General features: G+C 31.1%; 1 protein-coding gene and 1 long non-coding RNA gene across 2 annotated transcripts; both read left to right on the plus strand.

Moving 5' to 3' along the window:
* Nucleotides 1–6,004: 6,004 nt before the first annotated feature.
* On the plus strand, nucleotides 6,005–14,190 carry LOC134689919 (uncharacterized). The gene is made up of 6 exons (XM_063549885.1): nucleotides 6,005–6,150; nucleotides 8,124–8,201; nucleotides 10,686–10,763; nucleotides 12,061–12,138; nucleotides 13,299–13,370; nucleotides 14,115–14,190. The coding sequence occupies exons 1-6, from the start codon at nucleotides 6,005–6,007 to the stop codon at nucleotides 14,188–14,190; spliced, it is 528 nt and encodes a 175-aa protein (XP_063405955.1).
* Nucleotides 14,191–17,499: 3,309 nt separating this feature from the next.
* LOC134690952 (uncharacterized) lies at nucleotides 17,500–22,289 on the plus strand. Its single transcript, XR_010102065.1, has 4 exons — nucleotides 17,500–17,554; nucleotides 18,771–18,824; nucleotides 19,936–20,093; nucleotides 22,165–22,289. It is a non-coding gene; the product is annotated as an uncharacterized LOC134690952 (long non-coding RNA).
* Nucleotides 22,290–22,555: the final 266 nt, after the last annotated feature.

Raw genomic sequence — 22,555 nt, forward strand, 5'->3', positions numbered from 1 at the left:
CTTACAACAAAGTAAGATTTCAATCCCTATATTCTATATAAAAATTTCTGTACCAATCTAGGAATATCACAATTGTAAGCAATTTGTTTGATTTATTTAAGCTTTTGATTTTGATATTTAATAAGGGACTCTCCATTTTGAATGTTCTTCGGAGCTCGATATTGTCGTCATTCTTCCTCTGAAAACGAATTTTCACATTGATACAACCTTATAACGAATTGTTCACGGTTACTCTCTGATTTCCAATTTTGAAATGCTTCAAAAAGACGATGGACACATATTATTTTTTTTATCGTATGAGTTGTTTGATATAAATTAACCGTACACCGCTACTTTTTATAAGTATTTTTCTGTACCAAACATCTGTAGTACTGGGAATTTACTTTTAATATTCAGTACTAATTTGTAAATTTAAAGTAATTGTAATGATTGTAATATATAGGTAGCTGTATTTTACAGTACTTGATTTGTACTTGAAATTTAAGTACTACAGTTTTTTGGTTAGACAGTAACATTTTCAACATTTTGAAGATCTGTCTTTTTTTAAATCTCTTAGCGTTATGATTTACAAACATGGAATAATATGATCACTGTTGGTATTATTCCTGTATCTAATTTTCAAGTCCAAACCAAGTACTGTAAAATACAGGTACTTTAATATTTCAATAATTTTAGAGTTACAAAGTAGTACTGAATATTAAAAGTAAATTTTCAGTACTAAAGACTTTTAGTTTAGAAATAGTATCTATGCAAACGTAGCAGTGTAGCTAATAATAATGTACTGACTAGACATATACACTACTTAAGGATGAGGCTTAGAAACAGGGGAATGCGCGGCTTTGTATCTCACTTTTGTATAAGTATTTTTTATTTGTGCTACATGTCTGTTTATTAGGTATCAATCTATAAATAAACATGGAAAGCAATTTGCCACTATTTTTACTATTTGTTCTTATGTTATAATGTTATATTTCTGTATGAAGTTGGAGCAGGGTTGACCCATAGATGTAAGAAGATGTGGTGTGAGTGACCATCTCTATAAATACAAATGTTAGCAATTTCCCTCTTTTTTACAATTTGTTCTTATGTTATCATGTTATAATACCTCTGTATAATCAAGGAGAACGAACCTAAGAAACATCTTAAGCATGTTTAAATCTGCCATAATTCGAATGTGCCTGTAATGAGTGTAACATACCAGGCACTTTACAATCGACTATGCGGTTTTGGTTTTTATCTCTTTGTTAAATACCGTACAATAATCTATGCTTGCTTACATCAAGGACATTTGAACATTGAAGTATTGTTTCGTTCGCATCTATATCACATTTTGTAGTTTTATATTATGTAAATAATTAAAATTTCAAATCCTCCAATATATGCGTTTCATAATTTTAATGTTTTATATGGAACTTTAAGCATTCAACAGGTCATTTATTTAGAATGTAATATTTGTTGAATTTCTTCAGATTTTGTTCTTTATCATAAAGAGGGATACTTGTACTTATACACAAATAATGGCAACAGAACATGATTAAAAAACACCATTTATTGTACACAAAACACTACGCATAGAACTAAAGAATATTATAGGGTTATTGCATGAATATTGGGGAATATTGTCCCGAGTAGAATTTTATATTGCACGAGCTTGCGAGTTCAATATATGTTCTACGAGGGACAATATTCCCCAATATTCATGCAATAACCCTTTTATTGTATAACAATATAATATTTAGAAGTAAAAATTGGTTTCAACTAAGATTCTGTCGTTGATGAGGTCATGAACTTTAAAGATTTATTGCACTAGTGCAAGATTAGAATTTATTGCACGCTAACTTTTGGTTACTTTCTGTGGGAAATATCATATTGCTATACAATAACATGAAATATTGGGCATGAACTCACGGACGCCAGATCATGTTATTATCTATTAATGAAATATCGAGAATGTAGTTTTCAGAATTATCAGTATATCTTTTATTATGTTACAAATATGAAAACTTTGAAATAAATTATTAAACAGACAAGATAGATAACGAAATAATATTCAATATGTATTTTACATTGATTTTACCGATCTTTGATTGGATTTGATATCTTGGAAATATCATTAAGGTATTACTTATAACACCGCATACTAACTCCAAAGAAGAAAAGGGGGTAAGTCGCGCCTATCTTTTATATTTGAGGGTAATAATTAATGAACTAAAATATCATTTACTTATTATATTAATGTACACCTCCGAAAAGAAACTATGTCTGTATTGTAATGTTTTCAATTAAATATTTAGCTTAAACTATAAAAACAAATATACTCTATGGTCGGGTTGTTGTCGCTTTGACACATTCCCCATTTCCTTTCTCAATTTTATACATGTAGTTCGTTGATTGAGTTATGCTCGTGAATTCATGAAAAAGAAATGTGTGATATTATTTTTCAGGTTAACTTATAATCGAATTAGTTATGCGAAGATCATTTCGAGGATAAATTTTATTAGCTTTTAAGTCTAGTATTCCTATAGTGTTACTGTCAATGTTATGACAAATACAATTAAAGGATTTATATGAATTGAAATATGACATCACTCATTGGCGTTGACTCTCTTATCCAGGTTTTTTAAAAGAATTGTGTTTGTGATTGAAAAAAATTCAGGTCAAATCCTGTTTCCTTTAGCTATTTTATATTGATTGATTGATTGTTGGTTGCTTAACGTCCAGTGGCAAATATTTCATGCATATTCAGGACGAGAACAAGTTCACAGTAAATACGATAGGTAGGTAGATACGATAGAGGCCTCTGGGATGATGGTCGGGGAAATGTTGACTGCCACTGGAAAATGAGGGTATATTGGATAGGGACAAAAAGTTTGCCTTGCAACAGACCACCTATGGACCCATCAAAAGAGTTGTTGCAAGGGTTCTTAACGTGCAAAGAGCGTGGCACTCTCTTTACACGAGGCATCGGATTTAATGTCCCCTTCTGACCGGACCTGACTGCGAACTTGATACATCCCGCACAGCCAAACGGACGCCCAACTTCGGCAAGCGTTTTACTGCCGGTCCGGAGAAGACCAAGTGACCATATTTCTAAAAATACCTTATTGAAATGAATACCAATACAACTGATTGTGTTTTAATAAAATCAATATGCATACTGTGTACCTGGTTAAAAGTTTAATTGATATAAGAAACCTACAAAACCGACCAACATTCATCCTTCATTTTGAATGTTCCACATGCATTCTGTTTTCTTTTCTAAATCCAGTTCTGTTGAGTCAACTATCGGTAACTATAGATATATGTAAAAGAAGTGTTGAGTCTAATACCAGACAGTTAAGTATAGATTGATTTCCAGTAAAGTCAGGACTGCTGGGTCAAATATTGGACAATTCAGTTTTTATTGATAAAAGTAAACGTATAGTTGAGTCAAATATCTATTTTAAGTTAGAATTGTTAAGTTAAATATCGGTCAGTTCATTAGCTATTTGAATTTCAATAAAGACAGTTATGTTGACTCAAAAAACAGGACAATTAAGTTTTCATTGATTTCCAGGAAAGTCATTATTCGACACTTCAGTTTTGAATGATATTAGTAAATATTTTTGGGTCAAATACCGGACAATTAGTTTTTGATATATTTCCAGTAAAGTCAGTATAGTTGAGTCAAAGACCGGTCAGCCTATTATCTATTTGAATTTGAATAATTAGATATAGGAAGATGTGGTGTGAGTGCCAATGAGACAACTCTCCATCCAAATAACAATTTAAAAATTAAAAGCCAGTAGTGTTGACTCAAAAACCGGACAATTCAGTTTTTATTGATTTTCAGCAAATTCAGTTTTGTTGAGTCAAATATTGGACAATTCAGTTTTTATTGATAATAGTAAACGTATTGTTGAGTCAGATATTGATTTTCAGTAAACTCAGAATTGTTGAGTCAAATATTGGACAATTCAGTATTATTTGATATTAGTAAAAGTACTATTGAGTCAAATATTAGACAATTCAGTTTAAATGATAATAGTAAACGTATTGTAGAGTGAAATATTGATTTTCAGTAAAGTCAGAATTGTTGAGTCAAATATTGGACAATTCAGTATTTTTTTAAATTAGTAAAAGTACTATTGAGTCAAATATTAGAATTCAGTTTAAATGATAAAAGTAAACGTATTGTAGAGTAAAATATTGTTCAAAACTCATACATCTATGGACAAACAATAAAATAGGGTTTATAAACTAAAACAGAGGGAAACGCATTAAATATAAGAGGAGAACAACGACACAACATTAAAATGTAACACACACAGAAACGGGCTAAGCATTAGACAAAATCCCATAAACCGGGCAATTTATTTTTATTGATTTCTAGTAAAGACAGTATCGTTGAGTCAAATATCGGAAGATTTATTGTAATTGATTTTCAATAAAAATCAGTATTTTTGTGTCAAATATTGTACATTTAAATATCCGTTGATATTAGTAAAAGTATTATTGAGCCAAATACAGTACCAGTCAATGTCAGCAAAGTAACTATTGTTGGTTGAGTCAACTATCGGACACTTAAGTATTTATTTGATTTCCAAATGGATATGAATACTGCTGAGCATACTGAACTTAACTAACTAGATCAAGTTGTCTTACTTAGACTGACAAAAATAAGTTGTTTAAACTAGACTGACCACGAGCTTGTTGTCTAAACTGTATTGACCAGGAACTAGTTGGCTTAACTATACTGACCAGAAGTTGGTTGTCTGACCTATACTGACAAGAAGCTAATTTCTGAACTACACTGACTAGCAGCAATACATGTATGTTTGGACCAAATTGTTACTACTGCAGTTAATATTTCTGGAAAATCAATCTTAAAAAGGAACACTTCTTACTTATTTATTGTTTAGTGTGGTAAAACTGGTTCCAGGCATTATATTAACAAAAACGGTCAATCTGATTAAAATTAAATCATTGAATTGCTCTTGTTCTGTCGCACATCAGAACCAGAGCAGTACAAAAGTTTAGTTTTAATAAGATTGAAAAAAGTCCTAATTATGAGGCTTATATGGATTAGAGAAACATTGAAGTTTTTAGTACAAATAGAAATGATAGGCGAAGTGCAAAGGTATTAAGTCATCATTATAATATGCTTATATATACGTGTAAATGGTCAATCTGTTGATACAAAGCAATTCACATGATATATGTTGTTCTGATACACCCCATAAAAAGGGTTGGTGCTATCACACTTTTTTCCCTCCGATTCTGTTTATGCTTGTCCAAAGTCAGCAGTATGAAGTTCGGCGGGTTTTGCGGTTTGTAATTGACTGTTGTTCATTATTTTGTACATACATTAGGCCGGTATATAATCTGTTTAAATTGTTTTACATTTGTCATTAAGGAGGCCTTTTTTAGCAGTTTATGCAGTGTGGATGTTACTGATTGTTTTATGCCGTGCGATGACCTATAGGTGGTGAGAACGGTTTTTTTTCTAACATATCGATTGTAGTTTAATGATTTAGTTTAGAAAACTTGCTTCTGGTCAGTATAGTACAAACATTCACAAAGTTAATTGATATCGTTGGAGTAAAACTTTTGGTGTTCTGTTAATTATGTTAATAAATATTAACCAATGTTCAGTTTTCAATCAAAACGAAGCCCGTTGAATAATACTTTGCAGTCCCCGTGGTATGTTTAAAAGCTTATGTGCCATTTCATTTGTTGAGTACATGTTTTGTGATTTCTATTGCTCGAGTGAATTGAATGTAAACCAATATAAACAAACATTCTGTATTTTGTTCTCTTTACATCGTTACTTTACACAATATTGCAATGGTATCAAATACACCAAACTTTCCCTACAACTATAAACTCATACATAAAATAATTTAATATGTTTAACACAATTGACACGTTTTTTACTGTTTCAGAAGCAACACTTCACCGGTAAAAGAAAATGTCATATGAATCTATGGGTCAAATCAAATTCCTGCTATTTCTTACTTCGGGCATGGTTATATCTGTACACTCAGAAAAACCCGTATGTGAACATATGGGAATATGCTTCATAACCGTCAACGAAACACGATTTAGTTGTGGCGAAACGTATGAAAATACAACCAAAGACGAATTTCCCCCTGAATTATCGAGTACATGGTAAGCTTTTCTTATATATATTAGTTGCTCCGTTATAGAAAATTGTGAACAGTGACATATAAAAAAGAAGATGTGGTATGTTTGCCAATGAGACATCTGTTCACAAGAGACCAAATGTTATAAAACAACTATAGGTCAATGTTTGGCCTTCAACAATGAGCAAAGCCCATACCACATAGTCAGACAACTCCATTGTCAGACAAAACATAGTTAGACAACAAATGAAACATGTGAAAGCATGCATAACATATAAATGAACTTAAAACATGTACATGTATTGTAAGATCTCAATTCTTTCCCTATACCTATAGCAAATGTAGAATAAAGCACAACATAGCAATCACCAGTCAAACTCAGTTTAAAAGAAGACGAGTCGGAAGTCAGAATAGAAAAGAAAAGAAACTTAGCAAATTGACAATGATACATAAATGGATTACCTTTGTCGTCATTTCATGTTGTTTTTGTATTTCTCTTCATCATAATTGTGTAAGTTGTGTTTTCAGTATTTCTGAAATGTTAAATTCAATACAATTAATGTATAGAATGATATCATAAAAATAGGTTCCAACTTTAACTTTTACAATGGATAAGAATGCCTACGGTACAAGATTACATACGTCCTCTGCATTCTGTAAGAACTAGCCGAGCAACACTAAGGTTGTGAGTTCGAATCCCGAACGTGCAAGTGCACTCGACTCTTAATCCAATTCCTGTCGAAGTGTTGTGGTTTTCTTTCGGAACTCCGGCTTCCATCACAAATAAAAACTGACCGCCACGGAATAGCATCAAAAGCGGTGCTTTAAAGTGGCGTTAAAACATAAAAAAGAAATCAAATTTTAAACGAACTAGAGCTTATTATTGAATCACAAAAACTGAGAGTTGATCGCTTTTTCTGCAAACTTAACAAGATTCCTTTTTTTAATATTATAGATCGTGCAGAAATCAAATGGATTTATCCATGTTATCATAATGTATATTATGTATCATATATGTCTCTCTATTTGATAGGACATGTTTAACTAAAGGCAAAATGTTCGATTTTTCAAAAATACTTGACGTGACAGATGGAACCCATGATGTTTTAGTTTATTTTTTGTAAGTGTTTTGTCGTTTTTCCGATAAATAGTTATCAAAGGTACTAGGATTATGACTCAATACGCCAGATACGCGTTTCGTCTACTTAAGACTCATTAGTGACATTCAGATCAAAATAGTTTTAAAACCAAACAAATACTATAAAAATTCCAAAAACTTTGTTCTAAATGCGAAGTTTTGAACACAGGTCAAAAATATTAAAGTCATCGATAAAACTCATGTAACCTCAAAATATTCTATAGAAATCCCAAATGAAAAAAATAATGGTGCTTTGAAATACCCAAGACATATGTTTATGACACAGAAATCATATACTGCAATAAAATGTAGGATAAATTACCTACAACTGTCAAATTCAAGGGAAAATTTCTTTTCGACCTGTTTTCGTAAACAACCGGATGTGACGTACCATGATTTGGTGGTTTTACACCTAAAATATCTTGAGTGCAAAATTACGTTATACACCTAATGCATAGGTGAAATCTATTATTGCCTGCAAGTTTCTTATTAATTACATTCATTGATGCTAGTGCTTGGAAAGAAAAATTAAAACCAACAAATGTAAATGAACAGCAATAAGCTAAAGCTAAAAACAAAATGAAAATGACACTTTATCAATTTAAATGGTCGAAACAATCTTCTGGATTCATCTTCATCAGAAACAGAAAGCCAATTATTAAAAAGTCAATGATATATAAGTACCGATTAATAAGCAATTTGTTGTTCAGAAAGATTAAAGTACATAAAAGTACATTCAATGAAGATCTCATTATTTTGTAGTGTTTGTCCTGAAGTCAATCTAAAAAAGTATCAATGTTTCCTTTTACAGTTGAAGTTAGATAAATATTAACGAGTGATAAAATGTTCATTAATTCCAGGTGTATAAACAACAATGAAGTCAAAAAAATATTGATGGCTATTGAATGGACCAGTAATTTGAACAAAGATATAGAACTGTAAGTTTAGATGATTTCGTTGGTTGATACATGTTTCTCCGTGTGTGTTTGAGTTTGTAATGCAAATAAAAAGATAAATAATATTATATTCATTTCGTTTTTTCTAATATTCAAATCATGTAACTGTGCATATAAACTTACGAATGAGGAAAAATACGTAATTCAATGTTGATTGTGCAATACAAATGTTCATGATATGTGTACTCAACCAGACTTGATCAAGGTTATAACTGTGTTACGAATATAAAAACATTCAAACTGTTTCGGTTCTTATTAATAAGTATTGCAATTTTCATTGTTATTAAATGTAATACCAGTATTTAGTACAATTATAATCTTAAATCAATCCTAATGATATCTTATTTTTGCCAGATAGTTTTATTTATTCAAATTTGACGTCATTTTTTGTGTGCTGTTTTACAAATTCAAATGTGACGTCTTTTTTGTCCTTCTTTTCAATTTTAAATGTGACGTCATTTTGCGTTGAGGCCTTCACTAATTCGGGTGTGTCTATTTTTGTATTGGATTTTGTCAGTTTATGTAATGTATCCGGTTGTTTTCTGTAATTAGTTAATACTTAAGTTTTATCATGTATATCTTTTATATAGTCATTTATAAAATTTACTGTTTGCAAAAGTATAAATTATTCTAAATAATAGGGATGTTCTGGTCCCAAACAGAAAACCCTGGCCGTTTTTGGCACAACTTTTGTTTATCTTTTAATTTGTATCTGGGCGTCTAGTAAGTCTTGTGTGGACGAAACGCACTTATGGCGTATGTAATTTAAAACCTGGTGCCTTTTGTTAGCTATTATTCGAGTGTTATTTGGTCAAATATGATCTCCTGTTTATTTGTATTGTAGTCCTGTAATGTTGTGTTGTTATTTTAATGTTATATTGAACATGGCCATTAAAGCGGGAGGGTTGGCATGCCACAAAACCAGGTTCAACCCATCATTTTTTTCTTTCTTTAAAATATATCCTGTACCAAGTCAGTAAAATGGTCTTTGTTATATTATAGTTCGTTTCTGTGGGTGTTACATTTTAACGTTGTGGGTTTTTTTTTGTGTCGTTTATTTCCTCTTATATTTGAGTGTGAATTCACATTATTAGGACGCGTGTCGTGGTACTTTCCTATCTAAAATTCATGTATTTAGTTTGATGTTATATTTGTTATTCTCATCGGATGTTGTCTAATGCTTAGTTTGTTTCTGTGTGTGTTATATTTTAATGTTGTGTCGTCATTCTCCTCTTATATTTGATATGTTTCGGTTTGTGACCCGGATTTGTTTTTTTCTATCGATTTATGAGTTTTGAACATCGGTATACTACTCTTGCCTTTACTTATACATTTGTAGTAAATACAGATTGATTAATACATGATGATATTCATGTGGTTAACATAGTAAAGAATAATGAAACAATAAGTTTGCAGACTACATGTACAAGGCAAAACAAATAAAGAAATTAGAAATAAAAACAGGCCAATTATATACAGTTAAGACACTAATGGGGTACTGCAACAAAAACTGTGTTATTGAAAAAAATAAAAAATAAAAAATTCAATAAAAAAAAATTGAGAGATGAGGTTCAACCTACCAAACACAAATGAAACGAGTCTGCTAAACGCTCTTTCAGTTATAAGTAAGACATGAACCTGGTGTACAATGGTTGTTGTTTGTTGATGGGTTTCATAAGTGTTTCTCGAGTTTTTCTTTTATAGATTATACCATTGGTTTTCCTGTTTTAACGTTTAACACTAGACAGAAGGCCGTTATGGCTTGCCAGTCGGGGCTCTGTGTTGAAGACCGTACTTTGACCTATAATCGTTATAATAGTTTACTGTTACAAATTGTGTCTTGCATGGAGAGTTGTTTCATAGGGACTCATACTACATCTTCCTATTTATGTAATTCTTTTCCTCTTGAAAAGGCTGGGAATCATCTAATGAAACTCGAAGAATTGTCATAACAAATGTGTCTTGTCCAAATGTATACCGCTTTGCAAATTGTGACTTGAATGGAGAGATGTCTCATTGGGACTCATACTACATCTTCCTATTTCTGTTACATTGTTCTTTCTGAAAAGGATGGGACACATTTTATGTTACCTGAGAAATTGTCATAAATGTTTCTCGTCCACATTCATACCGCTTTACAAAAAAAAGTAAAATCACAAAAATACTGAACTCAGAGGAAAATTAATTCGGAGAGTCCATAATCACATGGCAAAATCAAATCACACAACACATCAAAAACTAATGGACAAGAACTGTCATATTCCTGACTTGGTACAGGCATTTTCAAATGTAGAAAATGGTGGATTAAACATGGTTTTATAGCGCTAACCCTCTCACTTTGATGACAGTCTCATCAAATTTCATTATATTTACAATGATGCGTTAACTAAAATGACACAAATTGAGATCTGAATAGGGAACTGTCTCATTATCACTCATACTACATCTTCTTATATCTATTCATAGATTTGGTGGATCAATCTTGATGATATTGTCCTTGTGTTTTAATGCAGCTGACTCTATGGCGGCATTACACCGATACGTGTAAGTGTGGCTAATGTTAACATATAAATTTTCTGCTTTTATGAATATTTCATATGAAATCGCCTTTATACGTTATATACGATTCTAGTACAAATAATACATATATGGTTAATTGAGATCGATTGTCATAAGGGTTATTGGAGGTAATTGTAAATAAGCAGTCAAAACAAATTCCGAATACAATACAAGTTCAGAATTATGACTCCGTGTACTTACAATTTAACGTTTGGTTGTTATAAGATAAGATGAATAAAAGTGTGACATGAATGTTGATTAATGCACTCATTAACAATGCGGCTAGATCATATTACTCTCAAAATTCTATAATGAAATGTACAGCATATAAGTATATTCCATGATTTGAAGAATTTATTGTTTTAGATATATGAAATGTGTATAAACTGTTTGTCTTTTAAAAGTAAAATCAAACTGTTTATTTTTTATATTTTTATACGCCAGTTTACGGGGTGTATTATGGTATAATGTTTTCGGATCGCTCGTCTCAATGACTGTCCTTTTGTATGTCCTTTCGTCCGTCGTTTACATTTCGAGCAATAACTCAAAAATGGTGAAACCAATTTAAATGAATTTTTTAAACTATTGGCCTAAGTTTCTTTTTTTACGATGTTTCATAAACATCAGTTGCTCGAGTTAGTCAAATGCGTTTTGTTAAAATATACTTTTCCACTTTTTTTTTATCTTTTTGAAAATGTTGTTTGTGCTGTATTTATACCCCTCTACAACGAAATTTGATTGGCGTGCACACGTATAAAAATTGCGGTTTTTATCCAACGCAATCGTAGGTTTGAACGTTGTTTTCAATTTAGACTCGTTTATTTTTATTTCGATTTTGCTTGTATTTTATTTTTCATCTGGTTTATATAATCCGTCCATCCTATTTGGACTTATTATTATCCAACAGTCTATCCTTAATTGAGGTAAATTATTTGGCCTTCCAAATACATTTCGATCCCTAACATCACTAAGGAGACATTAATTGTCGAAATCCGGACATGGCGTACAACTTGTAGCACCTCATGTTTGTGGTTTACCATTTTTTGCCGAAAATTTATTGTTTTCTAGTTGGTATTAAATGAATATAAAGATGTACTACTTTGTTACATCTTGTGATCAATTTATTTGGCAATAAGAAAATCAGTTGTTCGACCTGTAAGTCTAATGCGTTTTGTTAAAATATTCTATTTCACTTCTTTTTGGTATTTGGTAAAATGTTGTTTGTGCTGCTTATATATATATATATATGTTTATATACTCTTTTAATCCCAAATTTTATTAGTCGTGTGCATGGCGGATTGATATCATCAGAGATGACTATGGAGAGTTTCGCAGCCCTTGAAGATAATGTGGAGAATATGTGAGTTATTGATCTATAAATTCGTACTTTCTTTGTGCTTCTTAACATTTTTCTATTCGAGCATCACTAATGAGTCTTTTGTAGACGAAACGCGCGTCTAGCGCAAATATAAAATTTCAATCCAGGTATATATGATGAATTTATTTACAGTTGAGGAATTCAATTCAAAAATCTGATTGTTATGTCTGAGAAATGTGAGGTTATGGTTTTATTTTTTCAAACCCTTTTTCCAACAAAAATTGTAGTAGAAATTGTAGGTTTAACTTATTATCTACATATTTGTTCCGTTTTTCCGTTTAATTCATTCGTATCACACTTTTCAGTGTTGGTTTGAAAAAATATATATTATTGCGGGAAATGAAAAAAAACAAACAACATCTATAAGAAAAAAAAATATGTGTTTCTTTATCGGCCGATTTACTTATTAAACTGAATTGTTTGCACATCTTGTGGTGAACAATACAGATGAAACACTGTGAAATTCTTTTTCGTACCCACGATTTGCCATTTATACACTATTATTCATCAGACAATTTTATATAAGTTTATCAAATTTTGACTTTTGTATATTCTAGGGTTTTGTTTCATATGTAACCCACCCAGAAGCAAATGAAAGACGTAAAATCAAGCTCTCAATCAGTACAATGAGCGAAAATAAAGAAATTTTGTATTCTTTCTGTATACAATTAATTAAAATAAACAGAAAAAAACAAGTTTTCCCTATTGTGAGATGGTTATCTTCTTGCAGTTGCTGCAGTGTATGTTTTTCAAAATCATCAAAACGTCTTACCAAAGAATAATCTGTTAAAAAAATGTAAACTCAAGTGTCGAAAAGCGTTATTATAAAAAAAATAGTAAAAAAAGTTGAATACTAAGTGTTTGATCAAAGTTTCAAAGGCATATTGCATAATATATATAAACGAATTACCAAATTGTATGTCATTGTGCCAAACATCACTCATTCGTTTGAGCTATTGATTTTGCCATTTGATTATGGACTTTCCGTTTTGAACTTTTCCTCGGCGTTTGGTGTTTTTGTGATTTTATTATTGTTATACCTTCATAAGAATGTATAATTACTTAACTTAATTTTTAACGACAATTAAGTTTGAAATTGGCACACATGCGTTTGCATTATACCTGTTTTTTTCATATTTTAGTGCCTTTGACAACAATGACATTTCCTCAGTGAAATCAGGCTATTTTAATAAATACAAGAATCTTCGCATCTTGTAAGTACCCTATTAGTATCACTAGAAAAAATGCAACAGCAGTATACCGCTGTCAAAACTCATACATTGATTGAGAGAAAACAAATCAGGGTTACAAAGAGAGGGAACACATCAACAATAAGAGTAATATAAAGGAACAACATGAACAATAAAGTGTATTAAATACAAACGCCATCATATACAGAAACCAACTATTTAATAACAACTGCCATATTCCTGACTTGGTAAAGGACATTTTAAGAAATGATGGATTGAATCTAGCTGTTAGTCTCACTAAGATATCTTTTTTCTTTAGCTGCAACGGACATATTCAGGTTTTAAAGACTGAATAATAAACTACTTCGTCATGATCACTCATTCAGACGTAAAGATGTATTAAAAGACGAAAACACATATGACAGAACGACAAATAAACAAATACTCGACATTCACCTTAGTAAGCATTGATTTAAGGAGTTGAACCTTAATACTATTTTTTTCTATAAAAAAATTAATTTATACATTCTGTGCGACAAAAGCTTGCAATGTTTGTGATTTTTCTTAGACATTTGAAAGTCAGGAATGTATACAGACTTTGACACTCAGGGAACTATTATATTGAAACGAACTAAAAGAGAATAGCCTGATGAATTTGGGACCTTAGTTTCCTGATATTTCAAAATATAGATACACTTATGTAATGAATTTATACTTATATTTCTCGAACAAAAAATATTTCATGGTGTTTAAATTTACATTCAAAAGATCGCTCAGTTACAATAGGATCACAACTATTGAAATGAATTCTCTACCTACAGCAAGCAGTCTTGAAATGTTGTAAGTAGTTTTGTATTTTATTCAAATTAATCTGTATAAATGTTCATAACATTATCTATAAAACATATATATAAAATGTTTTATTTGAAATATCCTTCTATCGCTCTTATTGTCACCCTGTGTACAAAACTGCATATGATACATCCCAGAAATTTACTATTTCAACGACGAAATATCCTCTGTTGCTTCATGTCAACTCGTTGTCAGACAAATCTCGCACACAACTTGGCGTTTGTGTACTGCAACTTGATGATTGCCTACGAATTTGATGAAGTCGAACAGTTCAGGTATTTCAGGGGTATACGGACATCTTGAATTGTATAGTAAATAATCGGTCTAGTACTTTGTCCAAATCTGCAAATTTTGATACAGATTTGTAAGTTATTAGTAAAACTTTTTATCTATATAAAGAAAACTTCATAATTCATTGCATTATCAAAAATGTTTGAACAAATACGAAATATTTGCGTTTTTAGAATTTTTTGCATATAAGCCATTTAAGGGGGGATAACTCTTTTTGTACAAAATTTATACTGGACATACATTTGTTTATAGGGAAATTTTTATTTTTAACTTGTAGTAAGAAAAAAAGTTCGATGACACAATTTTTTCTTTTTATTTTCTTAAAATATATTATAAAACCTATCTTCTTATGATTTATTTCAATATTCTGTCTCATAGATTTCTTTTTATGCACAGACATGTGTTTTTTTCATGAACAATCTAAACAAATTTTGGTTTTGAACGACTCGTACCTTGAAAAGTAGCGCGGTAACCCATACTTTCTATCATTTTTTTAGAAAAGCATAGTAAAATCTTCATTTTGGCAAAATATAAGAAAATTCTGTCATTTCTTTTTCTTTACCCCTTAACTACCTTAAGAAGTGTTTTTAAATTACAATTCTGGTATTGCATGATGTAGAAAGTACAAAAATACTGAATTCAAAGGAAAATTCAAAACAGAAAGTCCCTAATCAAATGACAAAATCAAAAGCTTAATCACATGAACCGAATGTTTAAGAACTGTCATCTTGCTGACCTGATGGTGAAATAAAACCTGGTTTTACAGCTAGCTTTTAAATTCTGGGTTATGTTGGTCTCTTGTGGAGAATTGTCTCATTGGCATTCATATCACGTCTTTTTTTATATAATGGGTGGTTATTATATATTTGATGAGCTAACTATTAATAAAGTGTTTATGTGGTAATATACCTATTATATAAAAAAGAAAATGTGAAATGATTGCCAATAACATCTTAACTTCATTACTAGTAAGCTTATCAAAGTTAACTATATGAATGACAAAAAAGTGTTTACATCTGGATCATCTTATATCAATCGTGGGCTTATGAAAAAGAAGATGTGTCTCGATCAGTCATTTGTTGTCTCCGTAGTGATTTGTGTCCCATATTTATCCAGGTTGGGGTGGGCATATGTTGCTAATTTTTTTGTTTTATATGTAGTGTTTTGTGACTTATATGAATCCTACGTGGGTGGACTTGTGTTGCTCAGTTTTAAGTTATCTTTGTAGTGATTTGTGTCCCATATCAATCATGATGTGGATTGGGTTAATATTGTTCAGTCTTTAGTTGTCTACGCATTGCTGTGTGTCCCATAACAATGCTGGTTTGGGGTGGGAAAATATTGTGTGTTCTTTCGTTGTCTTTGTCATAATTTGTGTTTTTTTCGTAGATTAGTCTATTTTGTCAAGTAATTTTTCAGTTTCTTGTCAGTGTGTGAATTCGGAATAACCGTTGTATTGGCATCTGCCGCTTAATCTTCAACGTTGAATTAATTTTGTCCCGTAATCATTTATCTTGCAGCTATATCAGCTACAATGAGATAGGGAATGATTCTTTATGTAATTTAAAGACATGGACATCTGGATTATCAAATACCTCGATCGGAGTAACGTGTATTACAATAGGATGTTCGATCGACATTAGTACCTATAATAATTGTCCTGGTAAGTATTAGACTTTATTTATCACATCTATTACCATTCAGATGCTACCAACTGGGCATGCATTCCATGCCTTCATATCTTGACTTATTTCTAGAAATTGACAATGAGGGTTGGTTGAAAACAAAACTTGTCGATAAAAGAGATGATTTCAGCTCTCCAATTATGAAATTTCTATTTCGAAGTAGCTACTTTCCAGTAGCATCCTTGATAGAGGGTTGCTGCTCACAAGGAAGCTTTTAAACCAAGAGTTCCAAATGGTGAAGTTGAAATCATCACTTCGTTAATTATACAGACGTCATCGCGAGTGTGTTGACTGTTATGAAATAACCGTTTCACAGATGCTATCGGATATGTTTCTTACGTCGTAACTACATTCCCCTTTCCTTCCATGAATGTGACCTACCGAATTATACTATTTACCGGATTTGTTGTAAAATTAGCAACAGTATGGGTACCACATGTGGAGCAGGATCTGTTTGCCCTTCCGCAGCACCTGAGATCACCCCCAGTTTTTGGTGGGGTTCGTGTTGCTTTTTCTTTAGTTTGCTATGTTGTGTCATGTGTACTATTGTTTTTCTGCTGTCTTTTTCATTTTTAGCCATGGCGTTTTCAGTTTTTTCTCGATTTATGAGTTTGACTGTCCCTCTGGTATCTTTCGTCCCTCTTTCAGACAGACTATGCAAATATCACCCGAAAGTAGTTCAGATACAGCCGAAAATGGATTCCATGTCTTTTACATGTTAACATTGACCATATAAATGTACCCTGAAACAAGATACAAACATAGTTCAGTTATATTTTTCAGTAACATTACCGATACCAATTGTTCTGCCCTAGATGTGAATTTCGAGAAAAACAAGTCTCTTCAAAATCAAATAAGTGCACGTAAACTAAATTACACAGTGAAAGTATAAGTCTATACATTTCGTCTCGGCACACTGATTTCAATATAAGTATAAGTCATCTTTAATTATAGTATATTCAAGTTTTACATATAAATGTGAGTGACACAGAACATAGCATGAAAAAAATAATTCCGATTAAACATTCTGACTCAGACATTACCATTCGTCTCAACTAGGCTGATTCCGTACCCTCATCTAGAAGGAGAGTAGCGGATTCTACCGAGGATTGACGAATGAGACAATACCTCAAATTTTAAGAATTTCCTTTTTATCAACTATTCACTTGTTATCGATCAGTTATAAATAATTTCTAAAGCAGGTTCAGTCTACGTCTGACAAGACAAACCGAACAGTTTTATTGGTTACTTGGTGTATTTGATTAGTCTATTTCTTTTCAGCGTGATATAAATATGTATGTATTTTTTCACTTTTTATGATTTTATACCTTACAGTAACGGATGAAATAGAACCAACGACAGACAAATCAACACTATCTGGTATGAATTTTACTAAGGATTTATGTTTAGCTCTAATTTATTATATTTTGACAAAAAAAGGTCAACACTGGATAATTATTCTAAACTGGATAATTATGTCTCAATGCAATTTACACATTTGAAAAACTGTCCAGTTCTATATCTGTAGTTTTATTAACGATTAACTATTCAGACTGGATTGGTAAAACGAGTGCAACTTACATGACATCATTACATGATTTCTAAAAGTGATATTTCTTTATTGAAGTTTATAAAAAATGTGTTTATCGTGTTTATTAACAGATAAAAACAATTTTTGCATTTGGGGACTCTATATAAACTTTTATTAGAACATAATTGACATACATTAGACATCTGATGTGCATTTATGATAGTTTTGTTCATTATTTTGAACTCAAAGTGTACAGGATAAACATAACACTATATTAGGGTATGAAAATGGCTTACATAATGTAAGGTACTAATGGGCAGAATATATAATGTAGGAATAAAAATGGACTTAAATAAGAAATAGACAATAATGTAATGTTGAAATATAAAGAGTACATACTAATGGGCAAAATGTTAAAAAAAAAATGGATAATATCTGAAAATATAATACAGAAATGAAGAACATTCATCAAGACTATCATTAAGAAAAAGTAAAATAAAAAAGGCCGAACTTCGAGGACATTTCAAAATTAAAAGTTCAAATAAAATGATAATAAATCAATCGACTGGACAACAAAAGTCATATTCCTGACTTGGTACAGGCATTCGAATGAATAATATGGATGAGATACAATACAAATATTTTCTCTTTTTCTTATACACAGATGATAAGATAAAGAAACTATAAACATTCAAAATGAATATTATTTTTTTTTATATTATAATCACAGATCGATATGCTTTTGGTGTGTCAAGTAAGCCATTTGTTTACGTCGATGATATACATTTTAACTTACGCTACTCGGAAATACCTCTGTAAAATCAGCTTAATGTTTAAAATACGTTGTGTTGTAATGGGAATATTCAGCTTCTCAATGATCTAAATTAGTGTTTGTCAAACTGCTATATATATAGTGTAATTATTCTGATCAATTTGTTAGTTAAACATGTTAATTTTTTTTTTTTTTTTCAAAGGGTCAAAGTAAATACTTTTATGAAAATTAAACGAGCATAAATAGTTTAAGTGAATGTGTTGGGTAAACTTTAAAATATTTATTTTATCTAGAACTCACATATGAAGCGCCGGATGACGCAGCTGATGTTATATCACTAATAGCAGGTATAAGTAAATTAACATGTTGGAATATTTACATATTTTTGAGACATATAGACAAAATTGTATATGTTTAAGGGTAAGTGTATCCATGCCGCTCTTCGTGTGGTACTCGTCTTGCTTCCCATATATTTGATGTCCCTTTGTTCTACATGTAATTATGTGACCAAAGAAGGGAAACCATTAACTTTATGAACTACGTTTTTTTATCATCATTCCTTGTTGGCAAGCTATGCATAATATCTTTTATTCCAATTGCAAACCTAACATGTTCTTTCACATTTAGTTTTGTACTTAAATAATAAAAAAATAAAAACTACTGTTCAATGTCGTAATATATGGAGGTGACCTATCATTCAGTTTTCTATATCATTTATCCAAATGAACTTAACGTTAAAGATAATGTTCTTATTAAAAGGTGTGTCGTGAAAATGACATTATGATGTAAAACATTAACTTCACATATAAGAGAGGGACCTGTAGTTCAATTTTTATCATCACTGCTCTTCTTGTATTTGTTTGGCTTTCTAACTATCTTGATGTGAGCGCCAATAATATAGTGTTATTAACTGGCTGTTTCTGTATTCGCACTGGTATATATTCAAGGTTTGCTGTATTGGCCTCGAGGCCCGTCTTTGATGGAGAGTTGTCACATATAAAACAATTTTACCACATTAAAGTACTTTTTTTTATATCTGGTATTTGTAGCATTATACATTAAAGAAAAAAAGTAAAATCACAAAAATACTGAGCTCCGAGGAATATTCAAAAAAGGAAGTTCATAATCAAATGGCAAAATCAAAAGCTCAAACACATCAAAAGCAAGGACAACAACTGTCATATTCCTAACTTGTTGCAGACTATGTTTTATGTAGAAAATGGGGATTTAACATGGTTTTATAGCTCAAACTTCTCATGCTTCTATGACAGTCGAATTAAATCTCATTACATTGACAATGGTGTGTGAATAAAAAAGGTATACATGTCAAAAAAAGGTACAGCAGTAAACATTGTGTTATTATCTTAGTCAATATGAACACAAATAAATAAGTAAATAAACATTTAGCATTGCACATTAAAGAGAAACTGAAAAATATCATAATTTCTATATTTACAGGAATCATAGTAACTGTAATTCAAGCAGTAATCGAAGCCTTAAGTGGAGTCGTTGCTATGACCATAGTTACGACAAAAATGTTCAAAGTGTTTCAAAACAGTAGTAGAAAAGAAGAGATTGATTGTAACGACGTTGAAAACTTTTACGATACCGCCCAGGTAAGAAAGAAAGGCAATAACAGTATTTTTAATTGTAATATAATTGGTATTCACCTGTTATGTTATAGTGTCATTAACTGGCTGTGTATGTAATGGCACTGGTATATATTCAAGGTTTGTTGTATTGGCCTCGAGACAGCTGACCTAAAATCTATACCAGACTCAAAACAGAAGCAGCCAGTTCATAAAACTTTTATTAAATACTCCAACCTTTTCAATACAGACTTGTTCTGAATGCTGTGTATGTATTTCATGCGTCAAATGTGAATATAGGGCCAATATTTCCAATACAGACTTGTTCTGAATGCTGTGTATGTATTTCATGCGTCAAATGTGAATATAGGGCCAATATTTCCAATACAGACTTGTTCTGAATGCTGTGTATGTATTTCATGCGTCAAATGTGAATATAGGGCCAATATTTCCAATACAGACAGACAATGGTTCCAAACTATCTTTACATGCAATTCCGGATTCATTGCCAGTCTTTTTTGGAAAAATTGGACCGGTCCAAAAAAATTATAGATAACGTGATTTATATGACCAGGACGCATCACCAATATGACACATGCCGTTTTGGTATTATGAGGGCTGTGTTGTAATCGTATTATCTAATAATGGTATTTAGTGAAACTCGATATTGAATAACAAATGTTGTCAGATTGCTTTATCCGTTCCTTTTTTTATAATCCATTTAATTTTGTCATGAATGAAATGAATAAATTTCCACGTCGATGCTATGATTAAAAGTAATATTTTATTGTTTTAAATAAGGTATATAATACTGCATTTTTTTTTATATATAGCCTTCCATTAAATAGCTTAACTTCTGTTCAGACGTTTTTACCAAAATACCGGCGGTTCTATCTTCAATCACGTTTTGACAGTTATATGCCAAAACAAATTTGTACCGTTTACATTCAGTCATGACCGTAAACAAAGACCTACAATAACGATCTTCTGAAAGGATTCTGAAATGTATGTTCAAATAGATCTTTTAGCTTAAATGTCGCATCTCAAAATTTACTATGCGCGTGTAGACATAACAGTGCATTTTGAAACATTTAAAGTATATAATGCCCGAAAAAAAAATCAGATACATTTGATGCTTCAGATATTAAAAACGTAACTAGATGTTAACATTGTTGTCAGCTTTTTTATGTAATTCAGATACAATCTACTCAGTTAGTTTTAAACTATTATTGTCCAATACATATTACCTTTCCATTGTCCATGTCAATGGGTATAGTTTATCTTTATTTGAACACAAGGGGAAGTTCTCAAACAAACATTTTAATCATGATGCCACCCTTTTGCAGGAATGAAGAAAAAAGTGAACAGCACTATTTATTCAATTAAGTTGTGAAATTTCTAAATTATAAAATTAGTTTCATATCAAGGTCACGCTATATATAATGAAAAGGTTGCAAGATGAACAAACTTGTCTGCTCCCAGAGTAGTTTGAATGGTGTAAACACAGCTATTGTAATCAAAGAGTCCACTTTAACCTTAATATGTATATTTGAAGTATATAGTGTTTTACTAGAAACAAAATAGATGAGGTAATTATCTTTAAATAACACTCGAACCTAAGGGTGAGCATGTGTTATTTCATATAATCAGATACTAGGTAACATTTATCTTCTCTTAAGAATCGGTATTTGTATGTGTTTTTTTTTTCTTTCCTCATTTGATTAAAGAATAAATGTTCTAAAGTATTCGACAGAACATTTATTAAAAGTCAATGTGTTTTGTGTGACGTATATTTTCACTGAACTAGAACACAATTTTTTTAAGGAACCAGCTGAGGACCACAACATGGTGCGAGATTTTCTCGCTGAGTTGAAGATCTCGTTGTGTTAATTGCCTCTGTTATCTGGTGTTTTGTCGGGTTATTGTCTCTTTGACATACTATTATATAGTATTTCTAATTTCCATTCTCAACTGTATAAGTTACACGTAGCTTAATATGTTCAAACGTTAAACTAAATAACAAAGATTTTCCGAGAACAATTTGCAACAGATATTTAGTAGTGAGCATTGAATGTACTCTCAATGATATTCTTTGTAGGAAATAAGAGACGAAATGTGTGTACGGGATGATGATGACGATGCAAATTTCCAGATCAATCTAGTAGCGAACAATATACCACCATTGGATCATAAGATGTATAACATGCATTAATTGATGTTAAATGACAGTTATAGGCACAACCATTCATCTATGAAAATGTAAAAAAAAATCAGTTATATGAACACATATCTGTTCAGATTACAAAATCACACAATTGTTTGGTGTGAGGTATCGCTTTTGTTTACTCCATTTTTCACGTTTTTTGGGCACTAAGAAGACTAGACGGGTTATTGTAAATACATAGTATTACATTTTTATATATAAAAACATATATAAAGGTATAATATATGTGTTATATGTTTCAATGAACGCTGTGTATAATACACTT

The sequence above is a fragment of the Mytilus trossulus genome, chromosome 11, assembly GCF_036588685.1.
Source record: "Mytilus trossulus isolate FHL-02 chromosome 11, PNRI_Mtr1.1.1.hap1, whole genome shotgun sequence".
NCBI classification, from domain to species: domain Eukaryota; kingdom Metazoa; phylum Mollusca; class Bivalvia; order Mytilida; family Mytilidae; genus Mytilus; species Mytilus trossulus.